The 17415-nt window shown below is 40.1% G+C and overlaps 2 protein-coding genes and 1 long non-coding RNA gene across 4 annotated transcripts in view; 2 read left to right on the forward strand and 1 right to left on the reverse strand.

The window, feature by feature from the left end:
• The window catches only part of LOC103479045 (complement factor H-like), a 14161-nt gene extending 4928 nt beyond the window's left edge, over window positions 1–9233 (forward strand). The window contains exons 1-8 of one of the 2 annotated variants that reach the window (XM_008433255.2): window positions 5934–6066; window positions 6144–6335; window positions 6470–6631; window positions 6741–6929; window positions 7662–7712; window positions 7929–8090; window positions 8175–8339; window positions 8877–9233. In XM_008433255.2, the coding sequence (XP_008431477.2) occupies window positions 6009–6066; window positions 6144–6335; window positions 6470–6631; window positions 6741–6929; window positions 7662–7712; window positions 7929–8090; window positions 8175–8339; window positions 8877–9013 (1116 nt within the window). In that variant the 5' untranslated portion in view covers window positions 5934–6008 and the 3' untranslated portion in view covers window positions 9014–9233. Of the gene's footprint in view, window positions 1–5933; window positions 6067–6143; window positions 6336–6469; window positions 6632–6740; window positions 6930–7661; window positions 7713–7928; window positions 8091–8174; window positions 8340–8876 lie in introns of those variants that run through there. The other variant, XM_017309986.1, reaches the window with a different exon arrangement.
• On the forward strand, window positions 79–3090 carry LOC103479046 (uncharacterized). Its single transcript, XR_535885.2, has 5 exons — window positions 79–861; window positions 1060–1828; window positions 1908–2072; window positions 2610–2635; window positions 2800–3090. It is a non-coding gene; the product is annotated as an uncharacterized LOC103479046 (long non-coding RNA).
• Window positions 9234–10289: 1056 nt separating the features above from the next.
• zbtb41 (zinc finger and BTB domain containing 41) lies at window positions 10290–17305 on the reverse strand. The gene is made up of 11 exons (XM_008433261.2): window positions 16990–17305; window positions 14284–15462; window positions 13932–14139; window positions 13283–13352; window positions 12972–13119; window positions 12718–12847; window positions 12096–12191; window positions 11847–11953; window positions 11645–11750; window positions 11442–11530; window positions 10290–11331 (listed from the first exon to the last, which is right to left on the reverse strand). Exons 2-11 carry the CDS (start codon window positions 15425–15427, stop codon window positions 10697–10699), a joined length of 2733 nt encoding a protein of 910 aa, XP_008431483.1. The 5' UTR covers window positions 15428–15462; window positions 16990–17305; the 3' UTR covers window positions 10290–10696.
• Window positions 17306–17415: the final 110 nt, after the last annotated feature.

The following is a 17415-nucleotide window of genomic DNA, read 5'->3' on the forward strand; positions in this document are numbered from 1 at the left end:
ATTTAAAAAAACAATCTTACACTCAACACTTTTGCCCCCAAATGATCCAAATCAAGTGGCCTTAAAAACAAACTTCCTCTCTGGTTGTGCTGCTCCTGTGTAACTCTGTTCACCAGCATCCTACCAAGATGACACAATTCTGGGGAGACTTACTTCCATCTGGTCTTATAGGAACTTTCTATTGCAAGTATTCGTTCCCAGCTGCTGTATTCATTCATTGAAGTTCATTACCAGATWATAAGATACAAAGTCCATCAGTATCTGTTAGTAGTTTGGTGTTTTCTAAAGTCGGTTCATCTCCAGTGTTTGGTGTTTGTTCAATCCTGACCTCTGATCACAGCAGTCCAGGAAACCAGCTTCACATCAGGACAGTAAACATTCTGATAGATTTTTGCTGATCTGATTTGTTTGCCWCAGTGAAAGTTATGCTTTGACATACAGTTGACTATTTCTTCACTTCTTTTTCCAGAGAAATGTTCAGTAATAATTAACTGATCTTGGTCCYTGACTCTTCATTCTCTGGGYGATTTGATTCCTGASAACATGGAGGTGAGGTGTCTTGAATTTGCTCTTCTGCTTTGGGTTCCTGGACTGCTGCATGGTAAGTAATGAACATCTGATATGGRATATTTYTGAAGTTGTGTCTGATTTTTGTCTGTTGTGGACRATCAGCTCAAKKTCCACAGCCTTGCAGCGCTCCGAGCCTGGATGCAGGTTCTTTACATCCGGTGCAGGAATCATATYSTCATGGAACAAAGATCAGTTATTCCTGCAATGATGGATACAAAGCAGAGGGAAAAGGCTGGTGGGGAACAAGCAGATGTCTAGATGGTTTATGGYTCCGTATCCCAGTCTGTATTGGTAAGTGTTTCATTTATTCACTGAAAAGATTTTCTTTCAGTACTTTTATGCATTTTAGYTTAAGACTGAGCAGTAAATAGAATAGTGGTCAGAAACTTGGTCGGATTTCTCATATTTGATGATACATTTTGTAATGGAATCTGTSACTTCTSATTATTTTTCTCAAAAAGCTTGTGTGTTTAATTTTTATTTTTACAGAAAGTCCTCCAACCTGCAGCCAGCCTCCTAGGAGCCCCAATGCCTTCATCATTAATCAGGATTTTCAGGAGGTATTTACTCTAGACTCAGAGGTGGAGTATCAGTGTAAAGATGGATWCACAACAAAGGAAGGAGCCACCAAGMAATCTGTCTTTTGTAGAGCTGGAGTTTGGACAGACGTCCCAACATGTGGTGGGTGGAGAGCATTCAGAAMTATGCAGAACCTGACAAGAATATTTACAACCCAAACTTTTTAACATTTGGTCCAGTTACAATCACAAAATACAATGTGTTTTTGTTTGCTAGGACACAATGTCTTTAAACCTTATKGTGAAAAAAAAAAGAATCTAAAAAGTGCGTTTGTATTCAACCTTCTTTACGCCAGTTTCCATCTGAATGGTGACTGGAGTCTACCTGTGTGTCAGTTAATGTCAGTATACACTCAGCAGTTTTATGAAGGCATTGGASGTTCGTTAGAAAACACARTGAACAAACAACATCATGAGGACCAAAGARCATAGCAGACAGGACATGGAGAAAGTTGTGGAATAATTTAAAACGGTTGTGCAACTTTGACAAAAGTCAAAATCATGAAGTTCAGGAATGTCACAAGTTATATTATTGATATATATAAGTAGTAGTGACAGTAGTTTCTAACAGGAGCAACGTCATTTGAAATACAAGTGTCAGAGCTATTACAAGTTAGTGGGTCCTGAAACAGTGGTGTGTCACAGAGGTGGCACATGGTCCGAACTCCCCAAATGCAAAGGTAGAAGGAAAACAACACTAAAACTGTTTCATAAAAAAAGAGACATAAAGAAGTGTTTTCTTCTTTTCCTTTTTTGCAGAGGACTTCTGTCTTCTGAACACTGCAGAGAATCCTGATCTAATAAATACTGGCAATACATTTATCAGAAATGGGAAAACGGAGTACCCAAAATGTGTTGATAGATGGACGTTTAATCATTACGTTGTGGCTCGGTGCATCGAAGGAAGACTCCGTGTATCTGAATGTAAGTATCAGTATTTAAGCACCAGTTAGATGGTTAGAACACTGGAGCAGACGGACCAACAAATCATTAACATCTCTTACAGTTTGCAGTTTCACATCATTGTGTTTGTTTGTCGCCTGTCATATTTTTATGACTGCGTATTAGGACCATCGTAGATGAGAGGGGAGGGGAGGGGGTGAATTTCAGCCGAAAAAAACCTCTTTCTACTTCACAGTTGTGTACCACTACATGTTGTTCTGTCACATAAAATCCAATGGAATATTTTTATATTTGTGGTTATAATGTGACAAAATATGGAGAAGTTCAAGGGTATGAATACTTTTACAAGCCAATAAATGTTTACATGTTCAACACAGCAGAATTGAAGCTCTGGTTGGTTCATTGAAAGGCGTCTGCAGACCTTGATGACAGACTGAGCAACGTTGCAGCAGGGAAACATGCAGGACACAGCAGGGCTAAAGCTGGACACAGCTGAAGCAGACATTGAAATAACAAAGGATAGAAATTCAAATGTTTTTGTTTTCTTCTCTTTTTCAGGCTGCTCCTGGGCCAAGATACAATTAGTGAGTATTTGTGTGTTACTTAAAAATGTTTTTATTGCTCACATGCTCTTAATATTTCAGGCATTTCAAAGTATCCCGGTTAAAATAGTTATTTTTGTGTATTTATATATATATGTAAAAACAACTAAAGCAGTTATTTTTTAAAATGTTTTTATTGTATCCAGAATGCATGCTGAGGCACCACTGGGAAAATATCTGACTTCCCTGTGCTGAGCTGATGGACTGAGAACAAATGGAAACATGAACCCATTTGAAACAACTTGAGACTGAATGTGTTGCTAACAACCAGGCTGGATATTTTCATTCTGCTCTACCACAGTGTAGCACATTCTGTATTTAGATTGTTCCAGTAGCATTGCTATAGTTATGCGTTTCATACAGAGAATTGTAAAAGCTCTGTCTGAGTTGGTCTCTGTGGTCTGCAACAGCTACTTAATAAAACATTTCGACTTTAACGAGAGTCACCTGTCAAGTTTTGGTTCAGAGAACTCGGGACATTTGTAACCGCCTGTTGTGGGTGGGGCAACAAGTGAACGGGGGACGGATTGTTGGGGTTTCTTGAGGTATTTAATGTAATACCTTCAAGGTATTACATTAAGAGCAGAGGGTGGGGGTGCATCTTGTGGGGCGCTCATGCCGCCCCCCACAAGATGCCCTGGGCGGTTGCTCATGTTGCCCATGTCAGAAACAGCCACTGTTCTTAGGAGTGAACTGTACTGCACTGGAATCAGAACCACAGTCACTGGAAATAAGGTATAATCCTAATCAAATTTTTTCTTTAGGAATATTAATTACCTGATCACCAGATACCATCTGTAACTGTTAGACCAGTGTTTCTCAACCAGGTTTACTGTGACATGGACTCACATGGAGGAAGATGGACTGTGAGTATCTGAACTCAGATCTGTCATAGAAAAACACTTCATGCTTTTATATGACAGATAAACTTAGTTTTATCAGGATATTTTTTGTACTTTTTTGAAAACAATAAAAGTAATGATGTGAACTATTTACCATTATTCTTTTTTTATTAAATTTTTTATTTTATTATTATTTTTTTGCCTCTCCTGGGTTTAGGCTGCACCGCCATGGCAGACCGTTTTAACATAAAAATTGTTTCATCTGACTGCAATTGCATTCAAGAATAAGGTTGGACTAGACTCGACTACATTTGGATCCTTAATGTAATTTACTAATTTAAGATATCTGCATTTACATTCTGACTAGTAAGAAAAATTATTCAAGACAACTTCAGTTACATTTTTCAGTTACGGCTCGAAATTCTTTTCAAGATTTCTCAGTGGTGTTACTGGATTCATCATTTGAAGAGTCACACATCCGTAATTCCAAATTAAGACATCTCAAACATTAATATGACCAGTCAAAACTGCATTTTTAGATATATGAAAATATTGGATGCAGGTCCTCTTGAGCTGCCACTGCAGCAATCGCCTGCATCATTTTGGGGATCCTGCACAAATGATCAGACAATGTCACGTAGCAGAAAGAGCTCAGCGGACAACGCATGATATGTGGCGAACGCAAACTCCTTCAGCTGGAAGACTGCTTCAGAAGATTGATGGTTAATCACATTTTCTTCCCACCAGGTGTTCCAGAGGAGGATGGACGGCTCGGTTAGCTTCTACAGGAAATGGAATGACTACAAGATGGGCTTTGGGAATCCTGCTGGAGAGTACTGGCTTGGTGAGAACCAAACTGGAAACACTGACCGCAGTCGCTAACTGGGTTCAGGTCCCGGCCTGATGGCTTTAGTTGCATGTCTGCCCCAGCTCTCATTTCCCACTTTCCTGACAATTCACTGCCAAATAAAGGCCAACCAGGTCTGCTGGTGTTTACATTTTGTTTTATTAATGTTAATGTAATTAATGTAATAATGAGGTCATTACTACGTAATTTGAAAATAATTTGACTCAATTTCCAAATTCTGTATTTCACTATGTTCTGACCTATGGGGAAAATGATCCTGGATGTCTGTCCTTGCATACGTTTCCTATCATTTCCTTACTGCCAGCCTGATCAAGTAAGAACAAACAGCCTGCTGCACCACACTCGATTCAGAGACCATGTTTTTGTTTTTAATGAAACTGGTGTGTATGAACAAGTCTTCATTGTTTCCCTCAGACTTATGATGTTCAGTGTGTGGGATCATTCCAACCTCTAGATCTGTCAGACACTCAAAGGACGTGCTATCATGAAGCCTGTAAAATATCAAATGGGTTTTTTTAATTGATGCCATTTGGTGCTGTGTCTTACCCAATTATGTCTAATTTTTATAAATATACTGCTCAAACAAATAAAGGGAACACTTCGGTGTTCCCTTTATTTTTTTGAGCAGTATATATATATATATATATTGTAAGGTGCTTAATTAGTTTTTTTAAAGAATGTTAACCAGGTGAAGCTACATAAACATAACATATATAAAGTTTGTTTTTTGGGTTTTTTTTATCTTCAATTCAAAACATACATGTTGTTGTACAGTTTTAGCTTAATTACTGCTCTGAATATGTTGTTCTTTCAGTAAATGTCCCTTTTTGAATCTGTATACTAAAATTACTAAAATCGTTTCAGATTATTTCCATAATGCATTAATCCAATGAATCCTATCAATCGTTTCAGCTATAGACTCTGTCCTTGAACCGGTCATGCCAGTTGATAAGAACATTGTTTGGGTGTCTTTTTGTTTCATGGCGAGACAGCAAAAGCAAACTTTGCGCTCCTGTTTTAGATTGCCTGTCAAGAAGAAAATAATTGGAACAACTTTGTGTTGACTGAGGCGGCATTTGTAAAACGTAGAGAACCACTGGTATAACCCGTACAAGTTTGATGAAATCATGCAACGGAGTCGATACACAAAGATGAATCTCTACTGAACCAGTTTATTGACATTAGGCTCTGGTGTTTCGTAAGGCTGGTATTTTATCACACCGTGCTGGGAAATCACTGTCAAACCTGGATAGTAAACAGATATTTTAGCACATTGTTTTCAAAATTGTACTACTTTATGTTTTTTTAAATTATTATTTTATTCAGCAGAATAATAATAATAATAATAATAATAATAATAATAATAATAATAATAATCTTTATTGTCATCATAGAAATCATGTAGTGAAATTATAAGCTGAGCATAATTTGTGTGTATGTTCCCTTTCTCTTGCTTCATCACCAAAATGTCCCAACTTGCACAATTTGTATTGACAGCCCCGCAGCAGCAGCAACTCGATGCAATGTTGACTTTTTCCTTCACTTCTTATCTCTCTACGGGAAATGCTTTAATTATTAACAGGCATCTGATCTGAACAAGGCTCCTAACTCCGCAGTCTAAGGCTGTGATTTGATTCCTGGCAACATGTGGTTGACGGGTCTGAGATTTGCTCTCCTGGTTTGGATCCCTGGAGTTCTGCCTGGTAAGAGAGACGTCCGTTTATTAGAGAAGAAGCTGCCGCCGCTGACGTCATCTCTGACCGGTTTCTGTGTGTTTCAGCTGTGAACGAAGCGGAGCCGTGCAGCGCTCCCGACCTGAAAAACGGTTACTTTCTCCCGGTGCAAGAGTTTTATCCTCATGGCTCACATGTAAGATACAGCTGTGATACGGGATACAAAACCACAGAGGAGGGATGGTGGGCGACAATAGAATGTCAACATGGCGACTGGTCCGATAAACCGGAGTGTGTTGGTGAGGATTTCTTTTTTTTGTTTGTTTTTTTTTTTTTAATTTGTAATTCATGAATGACTCTTCTGGTCTGATTTAATTTTGTTTAAAAAAAAAAAAAAAAAAAAAAGTTTGTTTATATTTTTTCTGTTTCCCAGTGGAGACAGTCTGCCTTCCTCCGGTTATTCCAAACGGCAAATTCAAGCGAAACCTAAACGGTTCGTTTGAAATAAACTGCAACGCGGGATATTCGCTAAACGGCCTGGATAACATCGTGGAGTGCCTCAGCGGGACGTTGTCCGCGGTGCCGCTCTGCCAGAGTAAGTCCTGAACCCGTTGGCTAAAGAAAAAAGAAACGGGGAAAAAAATAAATAAATAAATCAAACCTGCCTTTTTCCATTCCGACTGACTGTCTCAGTTTATCCACAGAACAGCCCCAGGCGTGCGGCCAGCCACCAGCTGTCCCCAATGCGGTCGTTATTCAGACATACCAGGAGGTGTTTGATGCTTATTCCACAGTGACGTATCAGTGCAGAGATGGATTTCTGACACAGAACAGAGAGTCCGAAAAAACTGCCTACTGCGATGCTGGGAACTGGGTCGGAATTCCACGTTGCAGTGAGTGGCCATTGTGTTGAGACGCACTGCGTTGCCAAATGTATTCATTTGTCTGCATTCACACACATGAACTTCAGTGACATCCCGTTTTTCATCAGCTTGAGGTTTAATATGATGTCTGTAGCACTTCATCTCTTCCGGGAAGACTTTTCACAGAGTTTATGAGTGTGATTATTGGAATTGTTGATCATTCTGTCAGAAGTGCGTTTATGCCGCCACTCACAACATGCCGCCCTGGGCTGTTGCCCATATCAATAACCGCCAACACTTATTGGCTATGTAAAACTTACCAGGCGATTATAATGTCCACAACATATAAACATTGATATCTCAAAATGAAAGCATGCAATGTAAATAAATGTTTTGGTATTTTGACAATTATATATGATGAGATTGTTCAGAAAAACAAAACAAAAAAAATACCACAGTAAAGACAGGACAAAGATTTGCATGTTATAAAAAGGCATCTGTGGGTGATGTCATTTGTTATCTTTATTGTGTTATTTCATCCAGTCACATTCAGTCCTGTGTTTCAACAAGTAACTATTTTAAATCAGGTTACGATACCACTGTCCTTCATTTTGCACTTATTATTCAAAGTAAGTTGTGTATGTTTAAAAGAAAAATTCAAAGTAGAAAAAAAATCTGCGTGAAATGAATATTTTATGTTTTATTCAACACAATGAGAGAACAAACAAAGATGAAAACCTTCCTCTGCTCTGTTTGTTCCAGCTCGTTCTGCCAGACCAGGACCCCCGGACACTCAGACGACTTTCGTATCCAGTAAATAAGCACATTGATTTCTTCATTTGTATTGCATGTATTTATCTAGAATGTAACCAAACAAACCATGTAAGTAATTCACACACATTTTGTATTAGCTTGCAACATACAAAGCTGAGTCAAACATTTGTTGATTTGTGTGAGATGAAGTGTTAAACTAAGGGACTCGACTTTAACAGCCCTAATGTTTTATCAAACTCTATTCTTCCTTTTCAGTCGATCGTTGTGGAGAAATCCCTCATGTTCCAAACGGACTTCCTGTGCAACAGGAGCAACGTTATTTGAAATACAAGTGTCAGATGTATTACAAGTTAGTGGGTCCTGAAACAGTGGTGTGTCACAGAGGTGGCACGTGGTCCGAACTCCCCAAATGCAAAGGTAGAAGGAAAACAACACTAAAACTTTCATTTAAAAAAAAAACTGATATAAAGAGAAGTGTTTTCTTCTTTTCCTTTTTTGCAGAGGACTTCTGTCTTCTGAACACTGCAGAGTATCCTGATCTAATAAATACTGGTAATACATTTATCAGAAATGGGAAAACAGAGTATCCAAAATGTGTTGATAGATGGATGTTAAATCATTACGTTGTGGCTCGGTGCATCGAAGGAAGACTCCGTGTATCTGAATGTAAGTATCAGTATTTAAGCACCAGTTAGATGGTTAGAACACTGGAGCAGACGGACCAACAAATCATTAACATCTSTTACAGTTTGCAGTTTCACATCATTGTGTTTGTTTGTCGCCTGTCATATTTTTATGACTGCGTATTAGGACCATCGTAGATGAGAGGGGAGGGGAGGGGGTGAATTTCAGCCGAAAAAAACCTCTTTCTACTTCACAGTTGTGTACCACTWCATGTTGTTCTGTCACATAAAATCCAATGGAATATTTTTATATTTGTGGTTATAATGTGACAAAATATGGAGAAGTTCAAGGGTATGAATACTTTTACAAGCCAGTGAATGTTTACATGTTCAACACAGCAGAATTGAAGCTCTGGTTGGTTCATTGAAAGGCGTCTGCAGACCTTGATGACAGACTGAGCAACGTTGCAGCAGGGAAACATGCAGGACACAGCAGGGCTAAAGCTGGACACAACTGAAGCAGACATTGAAATAACAAAGGATAGAAATTCAAATGTTTTTGTTTTCTTCTCTTTTTCAGGCTGCTCCTGGGCCAAGATACAATTTGTGAGTATTTGTGTGTTACTTAAAAATGTTTTTGTTGCTCACATGCTCTTAATATTTCAGGCATTTCAAAGTATAAAATTGTTATTTTTGTGTATTTATATATATGTATAAACAACTAAATCAGTTATTTTTTAAATGTTTTTATTGTATCCAGAATGCATGCTGAGGCACCACTGGGAAAATATCTGACCTCCCTGGGCTGAGCTGATGGACTGAGAACAAATGGAAACATGAACCCATTTGAAACAACTTGACACTGAATGTGTTGCTAACAACCAGGCTGGATATTTTCATTCTGTTCTAGCATACCAATAAAATTCAATCTTGTTGATGTTTGCCTATGTCTGTATTTAAAAGACCCTAGATTTATTAAAATCAACAAAGGAGTCAATCTGTTATCCAAACCAGGTCCCTGTGGCACTGCAACAAATGTCCCATGAACTTGTGCAGCTGCACTACATATTACTTTACAAATATGTGCAAATCTGTCAATAATTTGCTCATGTAAACACACAGTCACACACACACAATTTCACAATTGTGGTTTTTCCATTAAATTAGAAATTAAATTAGAATCACAAGTGAATAAGCTCATGCGATAAGTCATAACAAATAACTGCAGATGAGGATGTAAACAGTTACCATACTCATAATTTAGCCATGGTGCTTATCAGCTATCAGCCAATCAGAGACGTCGGCGTCTTTTTTGGGTATTGGAGAGTCTATTCACTTGGGAGTGGCTACGTGTGGCATTTTGGGGAAATAATTGTAGTCGGCGATTTTACAGAACACGATTCAACATGACACATAACGTTTATTAAGTGTGTGAAACTGGGAGAGCTCTGCATGCTGTCCAAAACAAGAGAAAGAAAAACAAACCATCATATTCCTACTTTTTGACATCTTCGTCGTTTCCCACCAGCAGTAACATCCGGCTGTTGATCATGTGACTCGTGCGACGGGAAAATAGTTTTTGTAATACATTTATTTTGATACGGCTGAACAACGACCTCCTTCTAACACAAACTCCTTCTTTGTAAATCACAAGTTTTTTTTTTCTAAATTGGCGTGTTTCCATTAAGCAAATTTATTTTCGTAATTTCAATTTGCACAATTCTATAGTTAATGGAAACAGTATACTCTCTTATTCTAACCTTTACACAAGGCAGCAGGAATGTCCATGTCGTCTCTGTTTCTTAATATAGAGACATTTCTACTTGTAAACAATACATATTGCACGTAACAAAATACTGTCCCTCGTCAAAAAATAAGAGTTGTCCACAGGTTTTGATCTTTAATGGTGTTATTTTGTAATAAATTTTACTTGAATGGCTTTCATTTCATTAAAAAAAGAAAGAAAATTGATAAATACAAAAAAAAACTTTCTATGGATTAAAATGACAGAATTGCCTGTTTGCTTTGATTGTTCATGATGCAAATAAAAATTTTAATTATTTATAAAGACCAGTTATTAGGTTTTATTCAGCTGGTATTAAAAGGATAAATCAGTCCAGTCCTGCACCCACCAGGAGATGAGAACGTACCAGAATAAAGTTCATCCATCAATAGTTTAGCTGCTAAAAAACACTTAAGTTTTAACCGTCATCAAATGAAATCTTCTAACCTGTTAAAAATTATTATACTGATATAAATTATATAAAAGATTCGATAGAATAGTAATGAATAAGTCAATGTGTTTACATCTGTCTTTGGGCGTTACTTTTGAATCAAACCAGGTTGTGTGCAATTCAGATAGTTTTTGTCCTAAATCTGCACATTTTCCACCGGATTCATTCATCGGTGAGTGTGATCAGAGTTGGAGATGGTTTGAACAGAGGAAGCAGAGTCCAGGCCCAGCAGCGTCCCCAGGTACGACTGCTCTCGAGGGTCCAGCATCTGATCGGGCCTTACGGGATGGACGATGTTGGCCGGCTGAGGGGTCAGGGTGTACTTCTCTAAGAAAGCCAGATCTGTTGCTGCCTGGTAGCTGGGGTTCTGCTGCTGCTGCTGGCCCTGAGCCTGAACGTTTACCACGCTGTGGGTCTGAGACGAGAGAGAGGCGGCCCGGTGAGGGTGAAGGTCTCCTGGACCTCCTGCTGCCATGGGAACAGGGACTAAAGTGACGGGGATGCAGACGGTGGCCGGGTTGGAGGCGCTTCGCAGGCCCAACTTGGGCTCAGAGTGGTACGTCTTTGAGGTTTCCTCAAAAGGAGTAGAGGCGGCTTTGTCCTGGCTGGGGGGCGGCTCGGTGAACCTGGCGCTGTGCACATGGTCCACGTGGTACTTCAGCTTGTCTTTTCTCTTGAAGGTGGCGCTGCAGTGGGGGCAGTTAAAGGGACGGGCGTCTGAGTGAATGACCATGTGCTTTGTTAAGGTCTTCTTGATTCGAAAAGTCTGATGGCATTCAGGGCATCTGTGGGGTTTCTCACCTGCGGATCAAAAAACGTCCACACATTTAAAGAGCAGAAACTGTTTCAAGTGTCCTGCCAATCTGTGGTTTTAAAATGCATTTTAAATTAAAGCCAAAGTCATGATTTACCTGAGTGAGTCCTGAAGTGCATCTCCAAACTGGACTTTCCTTTAAACTCCTTCTTGCAAACCTCACATTGATGCACAGCAGTTTTATATCTGAGAAAAAAAAAAATACAGACAGAAGCAAAAATCAAACCTTCAGGGCAAAAAGAGGAAGAGTCATATACTAATACTAGTACAAAACATAAATCTGTGATTTGGATGTCGTACTTCTGCCAAACTTTCTCTCCCAAATGAACACTTTTATAGTGGACTGTTAGATGATCGTGGCGCCTGAAGCACTTCCCACATTCTTCACACTGGTGTGCTTTCTCACCTAAAAACAAACACAGACTGCACTGAACTCACCATCAGAGAGAAACGAGAACCAAAGGTCTGGGTGGATGAGACAAAAGCTGAATTAAACACTTACCAGAGTGTATTTTCTGATGCTTGGTCAGGTGATCGTGGCGTATGAAGGTTTTCCCACACTGGTCACACTCGTAGCGCTTGTCATCATGGTGGACTCTGAGGTGAAGCCTTTGCAAACACAAACAGACGTTTTTTGGGGGGAGGGGTTTAGAGGGGTTTATCACCAGAACCAGCCATACTGAAAGTCTGAAGTGTTTATGATCAGGGAGTAGATGTGGTTTTCTAAAAAAAAAAAAAAAAAAACTCCCACCTGTAGGAGCTGCTGTGACGGAAACTTTGCCCACAAATGCTGCAGAGATGAGGTTTTTCTCCGCTGTGGATACGCAAGTGTTCCCTCAACGTCGTCCTGAAGGGAGACAGAATACTTAAATTATGGCTTCGCTATTTTGTTCAGATTACAACCATAAACTGGAGCATATCATTTTGGGTTTTTTGTGTGATACACCGACAAAGTGGTGCAAAAATTGCAAACTAAAAAAAAATGGGGACAACTTTTGTTTGTGCATTTGGAGTCGGACCCCCTTTTCCTCTGACACCACTAAGTAAAATCAATCGCAGCCAATTTGGTTTCAAATGTCAAAAAACATCTAACAAAATTAAGCTAAATGACACACAGGTGGGGCTTCTGAAGGCGATATTATATTATTTACAGTATGCTTTTTAAAGGGGGGTGAATATTAATGCAAGCACAAGCATTTTTTGAATGGATAAAGAAATCGATGCATTCTTTTTCTTCATCTTCACATTTAAAGCTGCAGTTGCTGGTATAAATAAAAAGGAATGTTGATTATAAATGTAAATGCAAAAATAATAATAATAATAATACTTTTTATGGCTTTTATGCCCGGGGAGAATCTGAGGTGAAACTGTACCTTTCCCTCACTGATTTCCCACAAACAAAGCAGGTCCACTTTCTCTTGCCTCCATGTGTGCACTCTATGTGCCTCTTCTTGTTGCCGGTGTCGTTGAACTGGCGTCCACAGATCTCACAGGGAAACGGACCTGCACGTTGGAGAAAAAAAAAATAAATCTAATTAAATAAAAAACATCTTCTACACCATTTTTTTGAACGTAGATTGTAAAGATTTTGACCAGGAAAAGCAGAAGGGGTTCTGATGTATCTCACCCAAGTGATATTTCTCTTGGTGCTTCAGCCTTGCAAACCTGGACTTGAAGTACTCGTCACAGAATGAGCATTTAAAGGGCCGGTCCTGGGTGTGCAGGATCATGTGCTCCTGCAGGTGAGGCCTGCGGCTGAACGTCTTTGAACAAATCTGTTAGATGGTGTACAGGTAATTAAGATTCTGAATTTCATGTAGTGTAAGATTCGGTTACGATCTGCTTTACCCATCCAGATCGGTGTGCGCCCACATGTGAATGATTTGTAAAATTTACAAATTTACTTCTAGACATGTTAAGTTACTAGCTGGTTCTTACTGCACATTTCCAGCCTTCGCTCTTCTTTTTCCTCGCAGCAAAAAACTCCTGTGTGTGATCAGGATGAAACCTAGAACAACAGGGAAACATAGTGAAAGTGGAGAGGGTTCGGGTGGACCATGTGCTTCATGCTTGGTCATGTGACAGTCAGAGTGATGCAGCGCAGGATTGTGGGGATTGACTGAAGTATAGAATCAATGTCCGCTGCGTTTTTTTCCCCCCACGTTATCGAGAGGATAGAAAAATATAATATCAGTAAATATTAGTTGCCATCTATAACAACAATGTTAATATCAGACATTGATATCTGCCCAAACTTTCGTGTAGGTGCATCCCTTGTTTGCATATCACTTAAACTCAACATATGGAAAAACTCATCTTGCCATATCTGACTACATTTTACAGAAATGAGAATCAGACACATTGAATATGTTTGGGTGCACAAACAAGGAATTTGACTGTGGTTTCAAAGTCAAGTAACTTTCAAACCAAAGTTTCAAAGTTACTTGAAACTCATGCCATATCTTTTGGCATGATGACTGAACAGAAGTAGGAGCATTGTGTTGAGACAGACCGCCACAAACCCCCAAAAGATCTCTGTAAAGCCAAATGACTACAGGTCGATCAACCGGACAGGCTTGTGTTTTACCTTCTGACATGCTTGGCCAGAGTTTTCTTGCTGGCATGGAGTTTGTTGCAGAAGGGACACTTGTGCTCCTTCTTTGGAATAGGAGCATCACCTGCATGCTTCTTCTTGTGCACTGTCAGGTTGGACTTGGTGGAGTAGCACTGGAGGCATATGTCACACTGGAAAGGCTTCTCTCCAGTGTGGACTCTGGTGTGACTCTCGTATTTCCCTACAAATGCAGGGAAAGGAAATCAAGCCATAGATTCTTTCAGGTGATTATTGATTGTAACCAAGATGACAAGAGACACAGAAAGGCAAATCTCTATGTTAAAGACATGAGGAACATTCTAAATCCAACTCAGAGGGAACCAACCTGCACGATCGAAAGTCTTCTCACATTTGGGACACTTGAGAGTCTTTTTGCTGGATGTTTGGATGATAACTGGAGCCAAACCTTCAGGATACTCTGGACCCTGGTTAGTGCTTGCTGTTGGAGGCATGTGAACTTTCCGATCTTGCCCGGATGGGGCCTCCATTCTGTCAGTGTGTGAACCTTCCTCTAAAGCCGTCCTGTCATTTCCAGAAGCCTCACAATTGTTCTTCTGCGAAACAGCACCCGTGTTAACATCTTGCTCATCCTCCTCGGTGTCCTCCTCCATCTCGTCATCGCCCTGAGATGGTTTGGGGGTCTCTTTCACGTCCCGATTAACCTCCAAAATACCGTCCACTTTGTGTTCATCTGGTCTCCCTGGTGATTCAGCTCTTTGTGGCTCCATAGGACTGCTGATACAGTACTTTCCATTGTCTTTCTTATGCTTAGAGGGTGCTTTTCTTGTACAAGCTGATCTCCGTGTGGTACCACTTTTCGGACATGTTTTCACCTCCCTACCTGAAGATGGAATAGTACTCTCAGCAACACTGTGCTGCGGGGAGATTTTGCTGTTTAGGGTGCTCTGGACCTCCATGTCTGCCCCAGCAGCATCACAGGAGGGAATTTCTATCTCAGTTTCCCTCATCTCTCCCTGGGAAGATGTAGCTTTCCCATCCTCACACAAGAGCTTTAATACGTCCATCATATCCAAGAACCTGGCTGCTTCAGCTAGAGCTGGGATGTCCGTTTCTGCAACGACACACTCTGATGTGTACAGGAGGCCAAGCAGATGCTGGAAAACTGAATCCTCCACGTGGTCCAGAGTGACGTGAGTCATTGTACCCGAGCTCTTGGAGAGCTCTGCATGAAAGTAGCTGCTCCCGTGGGCCAGGACGGCTTTGTGGGCTCTATAAACCATTCCACCCACCAACACGGACACATCGCAGAACCTCTGCCGGGTCCGGTCTTCGTTCAAAAAGGCAAGGAGGTTGTCACTGTGCTGTGACATAGTGAGGCGTCTGAGAGGAAGGGACGAATCCTGGACTGTTTTGGAGTTCGATGGAACACTGCACTCCTCTGCAGCAAATGAGTTTGTCACCAACCTCCCACGCTTTGGAAGAACCATACTGTTGGGCTTTTTCTTCATTATGGAGATGAATGTTGGGGTACAATTGATCAGTGCTGTAAAACACAACAAATACAATGAAACTGGACATTGGAGTTGATCACAGAGTTTAGTTCTGATGGCTCTGACCAAAGCTGGACAGAGGCATAACATAAATTAAGTAACTGCTAAGGGCTCCTAAGCCAGCAGGAGGCACCATGAGTCTTTGACATCTCTCAAAGAGAATAGACCTCAAGACGTTTTATTTGAGATCCAGTGGGTCAGGAAAGCTTCAATTTAAACTTGCAGTGACTTTTTCATACCAGATTGATGCATTTGTTGATTTGAATCAGTAAATGTGTCACTTGTAATCATATAACCAAAGATCTTTATGATTATGCTAACAGAACCATTGTAGTGATTTAGTTATTTCTACAGCTTTTGTGTGTGCTTAGGCCACAAATAAAACAAATATAACGGTTTAAATCTTGACAGGGAGATGAACAGTTTTCTGAAACATGCCGTTTCTAGTAGCTGGGCACCATTATTATAATGAGATGGGGGTGCTTCGCGATTGATTTTTACCCAGAAAGCACATGGGCAAAAACCGTTAGTGAAACGGTCACTGGGACTGACTAGTATATATTTCATTGAGGGAAACCTGGAATGCGGCGTTCACAACAAACACGTGTTGTACTCTACTAGAGCATCCACAGTCTGTAAATGTCCAATCATTTATTTTGTTGAAGGTAAGGGGCATATGCTCTGATGAATAGATAGACAGTCTTATATTTATTTCATTTACTGTAGAATACAAAGCTATAACTTGCATTAAAAATACATTTTTAAATTTTACAGTTATTAGACAAAGAAAAATCTGAATCCGCAAATCAGCAAAACCTTATCTAGCCATTTCTAATTCCTGTAACAATGTGTCTATTTGGCTAGGAATATGTTTGTGTACACAATGTGACATTTTGGTAGTTTTTGCTCATAAGGTACTTACCAAGACACAATTATTATATCACTCTCTAGTTAATTTTCTGACTATTTTCTTCAATTTTAGTTCACTGAGGGTTCTCTAATTATTAGGTATCATGTGTTGGGCTACAATGTGATGACTGCTGCTATTTAATGGCTTTAGCTGAGCACCTAAATCCAATTTCTCTTTGGACCCAGACAACTTTGGTCAGGGTATCAAAAGCTTTGACACAATTCCTAAAAGGTAGGTTACTTAAGTAAAACAGTGCAGATAGCAACAGTAAAAGTGTAACATTGTGGCCAAGTTTAAATAAAATGTTACAACAGCTTAACAATGTTGCGTAGTAACAACGTATCATGGACGCTTGTTACATTGTTTGTTATTTCTTGTCCGCAGCCTCGCAGAACGAAGCGTAACCGACAGTCAGCGTAGTTAAGTCAGCTTAATTCTCGTCAATAATAACGGTTGTGTTTACAAGTCCCCCTCCACCTCAAGGACCCCCCTAACATTATATTGTCAGTGAGACGGGCGGGCCCCCATCCGAGGAGAGCGTCGACAAACGACCTTTATCGTTACTTAATGAACTCACATTGTTATCGGGACGTATTAAAAATATTCTTACCAAATACGGATGAGAGGCCTCCATATTGCCGTTTTTAGCGCAAAGGAGTAATAATGGGAAATAAATAGAGGGCATAATAATTTCCTGACCCTCTAGCTGAAACGCCCCACCAGAAATGAAATGTCGGACACCGAAACAAAGCGCTCCCCCATTGGCTGGTGCGGCTATTGTCCTTCTGTCCAGACGTAAAGTTGCGTGAAGCTCAATGAAACGTCTTAATACCATATGACAACACTGAGTCCGTTCCTGTAGTTAACATGTTACGCGATTACTGACAAGCTCAACTGTGCTGACATTTGGAAAGCTTCCGTGGACACAAAAGAATCATGGGTAATGTAGTCTGAATGATATCAGACTAGTTGAAGTTATGCTGCCTTCCGTTTGCCTCGGAAATTTGAATTGTGACGCCACACCCATGTGTATACT

Source organism: Poecilia reticulata, linkage group LG17 (assembly GCF_000633615.1).
Source record: "Poecilia reticulata strain Guanapo linkage group LG17, Guppy_female_1.0+MT, whole genome shotgun sequence".
NCBI lineage: Eukaryota > Metazoa > Chordata > Actinopteri > Cyprinodontiformes > Poeciliidae > Poecilia > Poecilia reticulata.